Genomic DNA, 18,393 nt, shown 5'->3' on the forward strand with positions numbered 1-18,393 from the left:
ACTGTACCGGTAAGACACGAGCTGTATTACTTTAGAAGGATCACTGATGAGAACTTTTTGTTTTTGTTTGAGATTCATGTGCAGGTCTTCAACACAGTGACTTTACTCTGGAGGAAGTTGACCCCTGCAGTGACACGTGGAACAGGAGATCCTCACCTTGACATTTCCTCCATGGGCGTGGGTTACACAGCTGTGCTGATTGAAGATATCGTCTACTTCTGGGGAGGGTGTGAGTACATCGACAGAGACAAGTACTGCAACCTGCTTTATGCATTTGATGTTGACGCCCACAGATTGTTCAAACCTCAGGTTTCTGGGAATGTTCCGGGGGGGAGGGAGTGCCACTCAACCTGTGTCTTGGGGAAGGTCATGTACATTCATGGAGGATGCACCCATAATGTACTCAATAATGACATCTACAAGTTGGACACCAGCACAATGCTCTGGTCTTTCATTAACACCAGAGGAACTCCACCTCCTCTTTCATACAGTCACTCTGCCACCATCATTGGGACAAAGATGTTTGTATTTGGGGGCTGGGGGGTTCAGTACAACAACGGGGGTCCGCACTTCAACACCATCAGAGTGTTTGACACAGAGACCAACCACTGGCTAAACACACATTCTACACAGCTTCTACCAGAACGACGCTGGGATCATTTAGCCTTTACCTACAATGGAGAGCTGTACATATTTGGTGGTAAAGGTCGCAGGAATTTCAATGACAATGATCTGTGGAAATTCAGTCCAGAGACCTTCTCCTGGAAGAAGATTGAGCTCAAGGGGAAAGGGCCGTGTTCAGGGATGTCTGAGATGTCTGAGATGTGCTGTTGCATGATGGGAGATCATATCAACCTCTTTAGAGGATCCAGTGGTGACCTGTTTATCTTAGACTGCAATCCTAGTCTCAAGACATTATGTAAGCTAGCAGCTATTCAGTACGGTCTGGATCAGTCTGAACTCCCACACAACATCAGGTGGGAACTGGCAGCCATGAAAAACAAAAAACAAAATAGCTGCAAGCAGCGGGACCAAGCAGGAAGGCAATAAGTAATAAGAACATTATGCCGTAGAAACATGGAAGACTGAACTTGAGAGAAAGAAGACAATTTCATTGTGACATGGTCAGTTTTGATATGGTAATGGACTTTCACCTGCTTGATTTTTGAAAAATTAAATTCTGATAAACCTAAGCTATCATTTTGCAGTTGATCATTGGAGGCAAGGTAGGGTTCAGTGTCTTTCCCAAGGACACTTCAACATGTAGACAGGAGGAGCTGGGATTTGAACAGTCGACCTACGGATCATTGGACGAACTTCTCTACATCCTAAGCCACAGCCAACACACGGATACATCAACCCATGGAACCATTGAGTGAGAGAGTTGTCCACACTGTCTGCTGATGACCATAAAACTCTTGCCTTATGTCATGAAAACTAAAATCAGTGGTTCACAAACCATTTTCCAAGATCGACTATTTTCACTATTCTGCTACAAGCTCACAACGCGTTGCTATCTGAAAAGTTTTGAGATTGTAGACCTCTAATATATACAGATTTTGATGATCCCAAGAACAAAATGGGTCCAAAGTGTTCAATAAATCAATAAATCATTTTTTCAATGATTTATTACCCCTATTATATGGGACCTGCGGTCTCACCGGGCACCGGCGACTATCTTTTGGAGACTGTAGCATGCTCAAATTTAGAGATAGACCAAAGACAGAGATACCATTTGATTCTAGACAACCGCAGGTTTCCAATGGGACCAACCTAGTCGGGAAGGGGGGTAAATACTTAATTGTTTCAAAGTTTGACTACATTTTGGCGAGGGAAAAACGTCCATAGCCATTTTCAAAAAGGTCCCTAGCTGTCACTTCAATATATGTGAATGGAAATGCGTTACATGGATACCTTCCAAATGTATGCCAATCTAATGCAGTTTTGGGCAAGAACCATGCCGTTTTATACATGCAGTATAAATGTGTAATTTCCGCCTATTGTAAAAATGAGACCACTTTACTGTATCTATAGCTGTATGAGACCTTACATCTTACAACATGATGATGTAAAACAAAACAAACATGTGACAAAACAAATTCTCTTTATTGTCAATGGGGTTTTTAAAACAAACATTGAACTAAAAACAAACATTAAACCTGTATATAGGAGGGGCTAGCGTCCCTCAAAAATACATAATAATAATAATAATAATAATAATAATAATAAACAAAACACCATCTATTGATATATTTTTGGAAATATCTACTGCTATTATGCCCTAGAACGGTACAATGCAATATAATCTGGTACACTAGGTGGCGCCGTGGCGGTATGCATTTCTTAATAGAGAAGAAGGAGTGGGCTGCACCCGATTGACCTCGTACTACACGGTACACCGGTACTTGTTTCTTTCACTGGCGCGCAGTACAAGCTTGAAGTCAGCACTCAGCAGTCATGAGAGAGATTATAACGCTACAGTTCGGCGATCATGCTAACGTGGTTGGGAACGACGTAAGATATTTGTGTGGTGCGTGACAATATTGTGTCTTCAATTCTTAAACGCTAAATGCAGCTACATGTTAGCTTAGCTAGCTCTGGTCCATAGCGTTAGGAGTTATCCGACGACCATGGCTAAATGTGTTAGTTTAAGTCTCTGTACTACTACACGACGGTGGTGTGGCACAAAATATCCCCCCTTCTCCTACTGTAGGATTAGGCCGCAATTTGCAACTCTAGATTTTTTTATAATGGGATGAATCTATTTGTGCTTGTCGACGTTAAACTCATCAACATGGCAGCTGTAGGGAAAGCTTGAATTGTCTTCTTTCAATCTGCAAAGCGTTTGTTTCATAAAAAGAGACATGTTATGAGTTACTTTCTGTCAAGAAATTCTGTGCAGGCACTGCAGGAGCCAGGAGTAGCCGCAATTTGCAACTCTAGATTTTTTTACAATGGGATGAATCTAGAGTTGCAATACCCTCCATTGACTCCCCACTCATCATTTTGCGTTTGTGATCTGCTGGTCTCAAACGACGTTAAACTCACCAACATTGCAGCTGTAGTCCAAGCTTGATTTTTTCTCTTTCGATCTGCAAAGCTTGTTTTTCATAAAAATCCCCCGTAGACATGTTATGAGCTACTTTCTGTCCAAAATATTCCACAAGTGATATTCCGAGCCGCCATTTTGTATTTTTTCAACCTGCCGTAAAACAAGACGTGTGGGAGAGCGCTTGTTTAATAGAAGGCCGTGCGTGACGGGGCGTCGCGCTGCGTCGGCTTCTTCTTTGGGTGTCTTACCTGCGCAGGTAAGATTCTATTAAACAAGCTCTCCCCCTCACGTCTTGTTTTACGGCCCGTCGCAGAATTGCAAAATGGCGGCTCGGAATATCACTTGTGGAATATTTTGGACAGAAAGTAGCTCATAACATGTCTACGGGGGATTTTTATGAAAAACAAGCTTTGCAGATCGAAAGAGAAAAATTCAAGCTTGGACTACAGCTGCAATGTTGGTGAGTTTAACGTCGTTTGAGACCAGCAGATCACAAACGCAAAATGATGAGTGGGGAGTCAATGGAGGGTATTGCAACTCTAGATTCATCCCATTGTAAAAAAATCTAGAGTTGCAAATTGCGGCTAGAGCCAGGAGGTGATTCTTTTTCTAAGCGTTGGAGTTTGGAAGCACTTGTCGAAGTCACTGAACGGCGTACCACCTGTTTAGATTGGGCACATAATGCAGGAGGCAGCAGCGCCGACCGTTAATAAAGACGAGTGCTTCCAAACTCCAACAAAATAATCACCTGCACAGGAGTTATTGACAGAAAGTAGCTCATAACATGTCTATGGTGGATCTTTATGAAACAAACGCTTTGCAGATTGAAAGAGGACAATTCAAGCTTTCCCAACAGCTGAGTTTAACGTTGTTTAATACAAGCGGTTCGCAAAAGCAATTTGAATGACTGGGGACACTGGGGAGTCAATGGAGGGTATTGCAACTCTAGATTCATCCCATTATAAAACAAAATCTAGAGTTGCAAATTGCGACTACTGTAGGATATGTTCAGTGGGCAACATCGTTTTAAGACGAAGGCCAAAATAGGAATTACTATGTATGTATTTATCAATGTACTGTATGTCATCATCAATTCCAGTTTTGGGCCAATATGCTGAAAGACCACGTTCTGAACCCTCACGAATCGAGTCCCGACGTCTATTTCAGTCTATGCGAAACATCAAGAGGTAAGGTCCATATTTAATTGATTGCTTGAAGGTGTGACTTAATTTGTTTTATTCCCCCCCCCTCAGAGCCATAGAGTAAGACAGAGTTCTGACAACTCCGTTCACTTCATGGGGCCAGTACAATGGCGGCTATTCTACATAGACTTCTATTGGCGAGGAGCATTGCTAATAGGGACAAGTCCTGGACCGAAAGTTGGGAGAAATGCATTCGACTCAGGCAACAGCCCAGCTTTAATGATCTTAAATCCCTTTATTTTAGATTGTTTTTAGTAATAGTACAACATAAACATTGCAGAGACTTTAGTTGTTACTGTAGAAACTTCAGCTTGTCCCAGTTCAGGCTGCATGAACAGTGCTCGAGCACTCAGTTGTCTGCCCCCTCAATGTCATAACTCTGTCTTACTGGTGGCTCAGGGGTAGAGTGGCTGGATGGTAACTGCAAGGTTGCCTGTTCGAACCCGGGCTCCCCCAGAGTTTGTGTCCTTGAGCAAGACACTGACTGAACCCCAAATTGCTCCTGGTGTGTGTGTGTGTGTGTGTGTGTGTGTGTGTGTGTGTGTGTGTGTGTGTGTGTGTGTGTGTGTGTGTGTGTGTGTGTGTGTGTGTGTGTGTGTGTGTGTGTGTGTGTGTGTGTGTGTGTGTGTGTGTGTGTGTGTGTGTGTGTGTGTGTGTGTGTGTGTGTGTGTGTGTGTGTGTGTGTGTGTGTGTGGATGCACAATCTATGTAAAGCGCCTTGGATAAATGCGCTATATAAATGCACCATTTACTCTGTTATGTTAGTTCCAGTTATGCCCTCTTGGAGTTACAAAACACCCCAAATGAAAGACAGATTGAGCAACTATAATCTAGTTCATATTCATTTAATCGTTACTGTCAAAAACAGTGTTGGGCGATTTTCTTTTTACTTTTTCTTCTCTCTCGCTCGAGCTCCTACCTCCTTCCCAGCTGTTGTGAACAACACAACAATGAACATACACAAAGCTTCTTGTCTTTTAGTGCCTCCCCTCAATCATGTCATCACGTTACATAACAATGTGTGTCCTTGTACATTTTGGTTACCCATGTACCTGTTCAGGTAACCTGAATAACCAATACATGACATGACATCCCCATTTGAAATAAACTTGTACCTTGACCAACCTCTTACTGACCCTAACAACAACAACAACAACAGGGCGTAGACCCCTTATTGTTTTTGTAAAAAATCCGCCATTTTAGGAGTTTTGACAGTTCTGTGGTATCGTTCTTCACGAAATTCGACAATATGGTAGAGGGCCGTGAGAATCCCTGAGGAACTGAAGCTCACACTCATTTGTCAAAAGACCTCTGACCTTTAGATCTCCCAATGAGTAAATTGTTATGAATTGGTTGACTTTTTGTCCATGCAAATGGAGTGCGATGATGTATGATGATAAGCGTGCCCCTCACTTGAAACGAGTGATTTATTTTTATTTTTTGGGCTTGACCCGTCTTATAGCTGCTTGCAGCTATATTTTGTTTCTAAGCAAGATAAAGCGTTCACCCCGGCTATGAGCCGGCAGCACGGTCTGCGTGACCCACATGCTCCACTTAATGCATGCGTTTTTGAGCACTCTATCTCTCTCTCCAAACAAACCAACAACAATGTACATAACGTTGCCAAATCATTTACATCCATCCATCCATCTTCAACCGCTTATCCGTAGTCGGGTCGCGGGGGCAACGGCTCCACCAGAGTGCTCCAGACTTCCCTCTCCAGAGCAACATTAGTGACTTCCTCCTGGGGGATTCCGAGACGTTCCAAGGCCAGTGAGTCGATGCGTTTCCTCCAACTGCGCCTTGGTCTGCCCCGGGGTCTCCTCCGACGTGCATCGAGGACCTCCCTAGGGAGGCGCGAGAGGAATCCTAACCAGATGCCCGAACCACCTAAGCTGGCTCCTTTCCAGGCGAAGGAGCAGCGGTTCTACCCTGAGTCTCTCTCGTGTGACTGAACTTCTCACCCTATCTCTAAGGGAGATGCCAGCCACCTGTCGAAGAAAACTCATTTCGGCCGCTTGTATTCGCGACCTTATTCTTTCAGTCATGACTCATGACCCACACTTCATGACTATAGGTGAGAGTAGGAACGAAGATTGCTCGGTAGACAGAGAGCTATTTTCAGCATGCATCCATGCAACACGTCGTACGACGAAGAATATACCAGGTTTCACGTGGGAGATGTATTTTGTTGGCCGAGGCGATCATGTGTGTAAGCTATAGTAGCCTGCACACAGCGCTACTCAAATAACAAGCTATTGGAAGCTATTTTTTGGTGGCACTCTATGTTGAATCAAACAAAACAACACATTTACCTCAGTGTTTGGGGACATGTTCTGTGTCTGCTGTCTCTGTGGATTCAGCGCGTGCAAACCCAGCATCATAATTTACACAATTATTTTTTTTCTTGAAAAAAATCAACTATTGACCGGTTAATGTCTGCATCTTTGTTTAGTCATTTGGCCATGTCTCACTGTCTGTCTGCCTGTATGTATGTTTGGGGTACGAACATCTGCAATACCGCTGGATGACCTAAAGTAGCACTGTTTGTTGAGCAGCCTAAAAAGGCTTATTGCTTGGTCCCGTCTTATCGCTCCTTGCAGCTATATAATTTTTTGTTTTTGAGGTATTAGTATGTTATTCCTGTTTCTTTTTCCCTTTTGTTTGCGTGTTGAAATGGAAAAATGTAATATAATAATAATAATAATTTATGAATGTTTTATTCATTCAGGTGAGGTGTATTTTCCTCGGTCTGTTTTGGTCGATGCAAATCCAACCACTGATTATGATTGGAATACGGAGGACATCCATAAACCAACCAACATTGTTTATGGTAGTGGCTCTGGTGAGTATTTATGGTGGACATGTAATCTTCTTGGGAGAGTAAATTTATATTAAAACTAAACGGTGATTTGTAAATGATGTGGTCATTGGGTGCTTCACCAATTAAATCCTATACTGCACTTATTTGACCGGGGTCCCCCAGGGATTTATAGCTGGCCCCCTCCTGTTTTCCATCTACTCCAAATCTCTTTGCAAGGAAAAAATAAAAATAGCAGATCTACAAGCTTATACTGGCTATTTTCACTAAATGTTCATTTTTGGCAAATGTTCATGACATGCCCAACCCAGAATGGGGAATCGGGGATATTAGGGTTCATGGAAATCCTTGAAGTTATATTTTGCTAATATATTAAAGCTCTATATTTTGATTCTGAACAAACATGATGATTAACAATAATAACAATGATTACTGTGATCTCCACGTTTCACCAGCTCTTTTGTAAAATACCTTTTCAAACTTGGGTCACAAATGTAATCCAATCAGGAGTGGGTACCTGCTTTACGTTTTTTCATTTCCAATTCCACATGTTTTTCTTGTATCATTTATACTGTATGTATGAGTTCTCTCTCCTGATTCGATCAAATTGGTATCCTGACCTGAAAATGTATTTTCTGTTTATTAAAGAGATGGGGAGAGACCCCTGATACTGAACAAACCTCAGCAACGATGACTATCAGAATAAAGAGCAATTTAACACGTATTTGAACAAAACAATATTACTTACTGCACCTTAAAGGTGATATAGGCAACATTTAATCCTACAACGACGACAACGCTGCCCTGCTCGCTGGATGTGTGAGATGATATGTTTCTGTGGCAAGGAAATTGAGGAATGCACCTAAAAGCCATTACGATTTTGAACGCTACATGGCAGGAAGTGCCCCTCTTCCATGATGTTGGAGACGAATACGATAGAGACGTTCAAGAGAGTGAGAGACAGTCAGTCACACTCACATTATGTACCAAAGTGAACTTTGTAAATTATATTGTGTTTTGAGAGTTTGAGCGTTATACAACTTACTTGACAAAAGCGCGCTCCATGGAGAATGTGGTGGCTGTCGGATCTTTTATATCTAGCTCTACGAAGGAGCTTGTCTGTTTTCAACCAATCCAGTGATGTTTTGGGCGGCACATTGTTGGTGCCTAAAGACGCCTATACACGTCCAACGCATCCCGTGGTTGAGAGGACAAGTAATTACTTGCGCAAGTAGAGCGCGCAAGTACTAGTTTCGCCCGACGATGCGTATGCACCGTCCCAGCAAATGACGTAATGACTACTTGTGCCTGATACGGCAGTGGTGCCAGACTACATACTGTACATGTATAAATAGGAGCATTACCTCTAATCCTCCCGAAACATATCGTCATTACGTCACCATCGAAAACCAATTACACTCTGGCATTGGGACCTTTAATCCACACCTTTATTACGTCATCATTGAGAGCTGGTCATCATTGAGAGCTAGCATATGACGCCAGTTATACCCTGACGTCATATGCTGGGACGGTGCATACGCATCAAAAGTAACCACAGTATACCACTAATCAACTTACAAATTACATATACATATACATAGAGGCATTTCCTGTAATCCACCCGACATTGATCGAGATATACGTCACCATCGAAGGCATTTGGTCGTTTAATCCACATCTTTATTACGTCATCATTGAGAGCTAGTCATCATTGAGAGCTATAATGATATACCCTGACATCATGCTGGGACGGTGCATACTCATCAAAAGTAACCACAGTATACCGCTAATCAATTTACAAATTACATATACATAGAGGCATTTCCTTTAATCCACCCGACACTGATCGAGATATACGTCACCATCGAAGGCATTGGGTCCTTTAATCCACATCTTTATTACGTCATCATTGAGAGCTAGTCATCATTGAGAGCTAGCTATACCAGTTATACCCTGACGTCATATGCTGGGACGGTGCATACGCATCAAAAGTAACCACAGTATACCGCTAATCAACTTACAAATTACATATACATATACATAGAAGCATTTCCTTTAATCCACCCGACACTGATCGAGATATACGTCACCATCGAAGGCATTGGGTCCTTTAATCCACATCTTTATTACGATATACTTCATAATACTAAGTGCAAAAAGTAGGTACGTAGCAAATAGCTAAACCTAATAATTCAATATTTCCATTTGACAGTTTGTAGCGGTCGACAGTACTTGCGCGCTCTGCTTGCGCACTAGTAGGCCATAAATGGCCATAAATGGCCTACTAGTGCAGTTCTAGTTACTAGTAGTTTGGGCTCTGTGGGCAGGTGGCAAGTGCTGCTGGAAAAGGAAATCAGTATATCCATAAAGCTTGTCAAAGTAGGAAAGCACACGGTGCTGTACAATATCCTAATAGATAGTTGTGTTGACTCTGGAATTGATAAAACAGTGATTTGGAGCCATGTTATCTGCATGGTGTTGGTCCCTTGACAGTCAACACGGCCATCTACTAGGATATTTTAGAGCACTTTGTGCTTCTGTATGTTGACAAGCTTTAAGGAGTTTCTAGGTCTGCTTCAATGCATTCTTGTTACTGTAGGTATTGTGGAAAGCTATATACCACTTACTGAATATGTAATTCTCCACAGGTCATGTATACTATGACGGGCCCATTAGCCACAACTACATCCTTAAGAAAATCACTACTGTCCTTCGGAAGGAGGCAGAACGTTGTGACAGTGTCCAGGGGTACCAGTTCATACACTCCCTGGAAGGATTAATCGCATCAGACCTCTGCAACACGGTCCTTAAAGCCATCAGAGATGACCATGAGAAGAAAATAATATCAACCTACACTCTACAACCTCAACTGGTATGGATTTTGATTGATTTCAATACTTTATTAGTCAGAAATGTTATCAGCACGTGGTACAGTAAGGCATTAAGGATAAAGTCCTGGGAACTTGTTTTCATTGTGGTCCTAGGTATTCAATTCATCAACATAGCAACAATGCATGTCATCAACAAATACAAACAAACACTAGATACAATAGCGATCGTACATTTAGATTTACCTCCCCTTGTGGTCTCCTGGTGTTTTTTATTTCAGCCCAATTTTGAAAGAAACCAGTGTTGCACATCCTTTAATGCAGGGGTTCTCAATGTTTTTGGCTGGGGACCCCCGGAAATGCTTTGGCCATGTCTCGCGATCCCTGCCCTGCCCCGCCCCCCTCCCCACCCCCAATACAAATTGACCGCTACAATAACCTTAATATAGAGAAAATACATAAAAAATAAATACTGAAACCAGATATAAGGAAAGTTTATGTGTACTATGTAGACTCTCAATTTCCATTTTCCAGCCATTCAGTTGCAAAAAAAATAAATAATAATCTGGGGACCCCCCCAAAATAATTTCAGGACCCCCCCCGGGGGGTCGTGACCCCCTGGTTGAGTCTGCTTTAATTGATGGTGTCAGGGCATTCCATTTTGGTGGCAGAGCATGAGGAAGGTCCGGGGGACCGAAACGTTGCTTCATTAAATAAGAAAATACTCATGTACCGAGCAAATACAGTGTGCAGGTGTATTCTATTGCTTTCATTGATGTCCACTGGCCTACGCACCTGTGCATATGCCTGATTTCTAGGTGTGCAAGTTTTCCCATGTTTGTTGTAAACTCAACTGGGTGCTACCTGCCGTAGTACTTGCCCTAGCCTCGACAACCTTACAGCCTTATGCAAAGTCTCAACTTAATATGCAAAGGCTCAACTTAATTTAGATAGCATTGTATGTAGACATAGCACTCTATAGCGTATACGCATAGTTTCATTATATAGATATTCCACTGTTAGACGGATGTTAGTTTCTTAGCTTACATATGATTCTCGATGACAATTTTTTTTATGTATTTGATTACCATGTGTTCTTGCTTACTGTAAATCACTCTGGGAATGCTTAAATTGAATTGGACGTTGGGGGGGCATAAACCGTGGTTTATAATTTTGGAAACTGCCCAACCATCCCATTTTGATATTGGCTTAACCCCGTCTTCTACTCTGACTATTCCAAACTAGCAAGTGTGTTGGAATTAGGTGGGTCATCGGATTTAGGCCTATTTGTAGTATCAGTTTGATTAACTGTGACTGCCATGTAAACCTGAGACTTAACACCATAACAGTTAATTCCTTATCATAATGTGATATTTATTATTCTTTATTTTCATCTTCTGTCTTACAGCTTGTTGATGAAAGAATAACGGCTATGCTTATGGTTTGCAACACCTTGCTGGCAATACCAGGGCTGATAGATGATGCAAATCTGGTCAGTTGCTTTGATCGTCGCTCTACATATGATGTCTCTTCAACTATCATGGCCACCAGCAGCTGTTTCTGGTTCCCGACCAGAAACATCCAAAACATGGGAGATCTGGCCATGGCAATGGTGCCATACCCAAATCTCCATTTTCCTATCCCTGCAATGAGATTAATTAAACCATCAAGGTGGGTACAGTAAAATAAATCTATACTCAATTACTCACAAAATAAATGAAAAAAGAAAAGTTAATGGTTATTTAATTTCTGAAAGTACAAGTACATTCCTTGCAATATTTTTTAGAGCTGACGGGATAATCGCACCCGAATCAGCTGTTGGTTATTTTTGAGTGTGTCCCTGTGTCTGAGCACGAAAATAGCGTTATAGCGTTTGTTCACCACCAAGTGTCACTGTTGCACAGCCTAACACAGACACACACAGGCAAGGGAGGAGGGCTTGTACAGTACAGTACAGTACAGTACAGTACAGTACAGTACAGTACAGTACAGTACAGTACAGTACAGTACAGTACAGTACAGTACAGCACAGCACAGCACCACTCACTTCAGACAGGTTTTAAAGTTTTTTAACCCATTCTGTACGGGAACCCCTTTTGGTGTTTTAAGCATTATGTTATATTTTAGCTATTGAAAAATAGCATATCTACAAGCTCATCATAGGTGCTGTGCTATGAGCTTGTAGATCTGCTATTTTTTTTAAATGGCAGATTTATAAGCCAGCCTGTCTTCTATTGAAGCATGTTGGCCAGCGAACAAGCTCTCAATGCGCTTGTAGATCAGTAATTTTTGGTTATTATTGAGTGGTGCAACCACTCCTATTGACCGATTCCGTAACGGGTCTCATGGTCGCAGCCAGTAGGCGGAGACGACACATCTGCGGTTTCCCCGCACCAAGCTTCTACTACAGTGAATGGAAAAGTGACTGATGTTAGTCTGCCTCAAACGTTACTCTTTTACCTACTCTTTAACATTACAAAGATGCCCAGAACATCGGGATGAACCTGTGTAGTTTATGGCTGCTCCAACAGTAGTGGCAACATAAAAAAAAAAACGGAATGTCAAAATATCTACCGCGGTGGCTGAGACCAGAGCCATATAGTAATGGTTGAGACAAAGCAGTGAAAGGTCCTGAAAGATACATAACGTCAGTCTTACCCAATACCAAATCTTTCTTTTTTAGGAACACAAGGCTGCTGTACTTTATACCTCATACTAAGCATTAAAAGTATGAGGTATAAAGTACAGCAGCCTTGTGAGCTTGTAGATCAGCTATTTTTTTTTGTTGGCCGATCATTGTTGGCCTCAACGCAAATAATAAGCTATTGGAAGCTGTTTTTCGTGGCACATTATGTTTAATAAAACAACAAGTTTACCGCCTCAGTGTTTGGGTGGGGACTCGGGAGTCGGGACATGTTCTCTGTCTGCTATCTGCATGCATGACTGGATCATCATGCAGTTAGATATGTGCTGCACGCTCCAGTGAAATTGTACAGCTGAGAAAGATTAGTTAATTTGTTCGGATAAGGGCTTATTGGTGGGTTTCCCGCTAGATATTAAGGCCTGTTTAGGGTGTGTTTTAGCGGGGGTTTCGCCTGGAAGGCCCTATGGAAGCACTCACTCTTGAACGAAGTTAAACTGTGAGAAACTGACGCCAGAAATGAACACGTTCACCAATTAGAAATACTGTATGGGACGGGGAAGCAGCTCACTTTACTCGTGGCTCACGCGACAGGAAAAACTCACGTCTTCACACCAGTCTCCACACATCCCACGCATCCACTTCATACTGCAAGCCCACGTAACCTCGATGATGTTTTTTTACCCACACCGTCACACCGGTGCGACCTCGTTAAATTTTAAGTCTCACCTTAAGAAATTAAATCATATGCGACCTATTAAGTTGCACGCTGGAGCCCTGTACACAGAGGTCAACACACAATGACATGCATTTGGTTAATTGCAAACGATAAGAAAAGAGTTAAGTGGCATACTGTAGCAAATGTATTTCCATTATTCATCAACACAATAACAATCTCTTCCTTCCCAGCCACATCTCCAAGAATTATCTGCCCTTCCTGATTGAAGAGATGACAAATCCAAGAAATGCAATGGTGGTGAGCACAGGCCATGGTGGCACTTATATGGCGGCAGCTGTTTTCCTCCGCGGCCGTCAAAGCCTCATGCCTTATGAAGAATTGGTCCAGGAGATGGTGAATGGCATTAAAAAACAGCTCGACATGCCAGAAATGAGAAACCTTACAACAGCCCTTTGCCCTGTCGAACTATCTCGCCACAAGGATACAATTGCTGTCAGCTACTTAAGCAACACCACAGCCATCGCCCAATGGTTTGGAAGCATCGTCATGAAGTACAGGAGTCCAGGTCTCATGTCCAGAACAAAACGGTGGTACGTAGAACGTCTTGTTTGTGTGCTCGGACGGAGCACACTTATTGAAACAAACATTCATATTAATTTGTATATAGATTTATTTTTTTATCCAATCCACTTTTATTTATATAGCACATTTTACAACTCAAGGTTTAGAACGTGCTGTACAGGAAAATAAAAGCTAAATACACTAGCTAAAACACAGAAAAACAACTGCAAGAAAATCTGTGATAATTGCCTTTACCCAGAAATATTGTTATTAGTGCCTTTTCCCCCTAAAGATGTTCATAGAGGCTTTTCCCCCTAAAGATGTTCTTGGAGGCAGGCATTGTGTTACAATCCTGCAACGGTGCAGATACACTTGCACTGAGTGTAACGCTTCTTCCACTTACAGTAGCTCTTCTGTGGTTATGTCGCAGATGTGCTTGGAGTGTGTTGCACTGCTGTAGTGTACATGGTCTTTTTTGTGATTTAAAATTTATAGATGGTATACAATCGAGCTGTATAAACGGAGATCAAGTCTTTCTTTCTATTATCCGCCTCTCAGCACTGCCTACTCGCAGTGCTAGAGCATGCATGCGACATGCGACGTTTTTTATTTTTTATATATATATACAGTAAATCTTTTTGCCGTAAATTTAACACAATCAATAGGAACACAATAGACAGGCAATAGGCATATACCATTTGCAGCAGCAGTTTGCACGGTGGCCCAGGCTGGCTGTAAAAGAAGACCATTTTGCCTCCATACAGTAGGCATTGTGGCAACCCAGGGGAGAATAGGCAAGATTCACAATAAAATAAGAGGCTCAGAGTCAGAATCAACATAAAGTGTCTTTTATTAACTTGTTAGGGAAGGGGAAAACGGGGCAAAACATCAACTCAGGGTTCCTCCTGTCTGGGGCTTGGGCTTTTAGTCCTGTGGGCAAAGCAGAGAGAGAGCTAGTGACTATCCTGTATTCAGGGGTGGAGAGTGCTGTAGGCTCTCCCTTGTGGAGTTCAGTCGGCCTAGGAGGGAGGGAGAGAGAACGAGACCAGGTGAGCCACAATACACGCACAGCACATCCAAGTGGGTCCAAAGGTTTGAGTTAGATCTTGTACTCACTTATGAAATGTCCATCATACCAGCCTCCTCATGAACAGAGTGATTCCTGCTTCCTCACTCCTCCATTAGTCCAAACTGACTCACCAGGCAGCTTGGGCGTCGGCTATTTAAAAGCTTCTGTTGATTGCCTTACTGGCTGCAGGTGCGTCCATGTCCAGGCTCCCATTGGCTGCAATACCTGTACAGGGTAATATACTCCCTCTATTACCTCCCCCAGCCTCCTTATGTGGGGAATAGGCCTGGCTGTTTCCCCTGGTTTGCCACACACCCTCCCTTCCAGCTCCAGGCAGAGGCCAGGAGCGTCAACAAACCAACAGCTCTCATCTCTCCTGGACAGGGCGTCTGCGTTTCCATGGGCCTTGCCTGACCTGTGCTCAACAGTAAAATTAAAATTCTGCAAATCCAAAAACCATCTTGTCACTCTTGCATTACTGTCCTTAGCTGTTGACATCCACTTTAATGGTGCATGGTCAGTCACCAGTGTAAACTTCCGGCCCAGTAGATAATAGCGTAACTTGTGTAGGGCTGGGTGCAATAACCGCAATATCGCCATACCGCCGGTATACAACGCATACCGCGGTATCGGGTTCGTTACCGCGGTAAAAAAAAAGAGAAAAAAAAAGTTTTTTTTGTCCGTGCTGTTCTGGCGCCCTAGGTTCTAACCCTAACCCTAACCCTAGTTCTAACCCTAGGTTCTAGGCCTAAGTGCATATGGTTGATATGAAATAAAGTGTATCATAATAAACAGTGAGGCTCAGTCAGTCTAATCATATGCCAGCAACACCAGAGGGAGTTCAACAAACCATGTGCAACCCAGATTCGGCACAAACAAGTATTGATTGATTGATTGATTGAACTATTTATTAACAGTTTGCAGAATTACAGTAGCCTACATTTCAAGCACAACTCAATACAAAGACTGTTAACTGCGAGTGGACGACCCAATAAAGCATTACACTTGTTTACAAGAGGGTCCACCTAAATTAATTTCACTCCTATGCCACAAAAATGTGGAACGCCCTACCAACTGTCATTAAGACATGTAAATCCCTTGACTCCACCCACCCCCACCCACCCCTTTTCCCCCTCACTGTATATGTTTTTCCCCCTTTTTACCTCCTTTATGATGATTTCCTGTTTTTGGCTTTATAGAAGTGTATAGTGTACAAAATGTTATGATGAATTGAACAAGGTGGACCCTCTTGTAAACAAGTGTAATGCTTTATGGTGTCGTCCACTCACAGAGTAACAGTTAACAGTTTTTGTATTGAGTTGTGCAAATGTACTGTAAACTGTTAATACAAACTTAAATCAATCAATCAAGCAATAATGTTAACTCATGGCTTGGGGACTGGGGAGGCGCGCAGTTGCTGCGTGGTGTGGAGCGGCTGGAAGTTGAACCTTTCAATTCATCATATATTAAATCTATCAGTTAACTTGGAATTTGTTTAATATGTTTAAGATTTTAGGTTCCATGATGAGGGGACGTTTTTGAATGGTGGTGTTTGTTTCATGCGATGCGCTGCTGAGCGGGCATTTCATTGGAGTGAGAATGGTTGCCATTGCGATTCCAAGTGAGACAGTGTGCGGGATTCTTTTTTTCTCTACTTCTCAGTTCCAGTTATCCGACGCACCTGTCCATTGTAGGTGTGCAGAAGGACTTTTTCTTATAGTCAGTCAAAAGATAAAAACAGTTCTGTCCGTCCTGTCTGTACAGCTCTCTCTCTCTCTCTCTCTCTCTCTCTCTCTCTCTCCCTCCCTCTCCCCCTTTCTCTTCTCTCGCTGACAGACATCAATACAAAGTTGAAACCGTTACGATGCGCCCTTATCCATAGGCTACAGCCTAATGTCTCTCTCTCTCTCTCTCTCTCCCTTTCTCTTCTCGTCTCTCGCTGACAGACATCAATACAAAGTTGAAACCTGTTACCTACGATGCGCCCTTATCCATAGGCTACACGTTTAGCCTAATCTTTCTCTCTCTCTCTCTGACGGTCTGAGCAATGCACGATGCACCTGGCTGTTACAATAGCGTGAGGTATTAATATTCTCTCAAAACAAAGTCGGACAATGTTTTAAATTAGGCTACTCCAAACCAGACCCACCTATAAATGTTGTCTGTTGTGACATCAATGGGATCGCAGGAAAAAGACGCTCAACACAACTTGTCTTGATCTGAAATGATGTGAAATCCGTTCGCTTTTTTATTTCTTTTTTTAACAGCGGGCTGCGGGAGATGTCTGACGCAGTTGATTTGATTGACACCCGAACACGTGTTGCGGCATTGACATGCCAATCTTGCATGGTTGAATGGTTATTTGGCCCAAAAGGATTTATATATATTATAATCACACAATCAAAGTCCGGATCGTTTGCAGCTGGGGTTAATTGCCTCGCGCTGCGCAAGGGTCTTCACATTAGCGCTGTTGTGGATTTAATTTTGGTAAACTGGATAACAACAGAAACACGTGGAAAAGCTATATGAGTCGTCTTGTCTGTTGTCTCTGTAACGGTGCCACTGTGTGTGTGTGTGTGTGTGTGTGTGTGAGCTGTGAGGGGAGGCCGCGCATGGAGGAATGACACTGGAACTGCACTAAAGACACACAGCTGCTCTATACATCTCCGTATACGGTGTTTTACCGGATTTTGCAGACCTGCTCTAACATCTCCATACACGGTGTTCCACCGGACTAAATAACACTATAAATATCGTCAATGTAGGATGCCGAATACTCACGATGGGGTCTGAGGATTCTGTCCATCATGCGCTGGAACGTGGCAGGCGCTCCATGGACCCCGAAAGGCAGGACCCGGTAGTGGTACAGTCCATCCGGGGTGGAAAAGGCCGTCTTCTCCCTGGCAGCCTCAGTGAGGGGCACCTGCCAGTACCCTTTAGTGAGGTCAAGGGTCGATATGAAGCGGGCCGGGCCTAAGCGTTCAATAAGCTCATCCACTCTGGGCATAGGGTAGGCATCAAAATTGGAGATCTCGTTTAATTTCCTAAAATCATTGCAGAACCTCTCAGTGCCATCTGGCTTGGGAATTAAAACAATAGGGCTTGACCAGGCACTCTGCGATTCCTCAATTATCCCCAAGTCCAACATCTTTTTGACCTCGTCTCTGATGGTTTCCCTCTTAGCCTCAGGGATACGATACGGGCGGAGCCTCACCTTCTTTCCTGGCTCGGTGACTATATCATGTTGTATCACATCAGTGTGCCCCGGCAGGTCGGAGAACACATCTTGAAACTGGCTGGTCAACTCTATGAGATCTTGACGGTGGGTCGGGGCCAGTTGGGGGCCTAGCGGTACCTGTGAGGGGTCAGAGACTGGGGCTTCTGCAATGAATGAGGTTATCGGAACACAGTCAGGGGGGTGCCACTTTTTTAGGAGATTCACATGATAGATTTGACAGGACTTTCTCCTCCCGGGTTGTCTCACCTTGTAGTTGACCTCACTGACCTTTTTAACCACCTCATAGGGCCCATGCCACTTGG

General features: G+C 43.0%; 1 protein-coding gene across 1 annotated transcript; it reads left to right on the forward strand.

Annotated features, from left to right (window-relative positions):
- Positions 1–2,411: 2,411 nt before the first annotated feature.
- Positions 2,412–15,267, forward strand: LOC306929934 (tubulin beta chain-like; the record flags this gene model as incomplete). The annotated part of the gene is made up of 7 exons (XM_079510672.1): positions 2,412–2,530; positions 4,152–4,239; positions 6,986–7,099; positions 9,724–9,947; positions 11,312–11,574; positions 13,454–13,813; positions 15,138–15,267. Exons 2-7 carry the CDS (start codon positions 4,164–4,166, stop codon positions 15,265–15,267), a joined length of 1,167 nt encoding a protein of 388 aa, XP_079366798.1. The 5' UTR covers positions 2,412–2,530; positions 4,152–4,163.
- Positions 15,268–18,393: the final 3,126 nt, after the last annotated feature.

The sequence above is a fragment of the Electrona antarctica genome, assembly GCF_951216825.1.
Source record: "Electrona antarctica genome assembly, chromosome: 9".
Taxonomy (NCBI): Eukaryota; Metazoa; Chordata; class Actinopteri; order Myctophiformes; family Myctophidae; genus Electrona; species Electrona antarctica.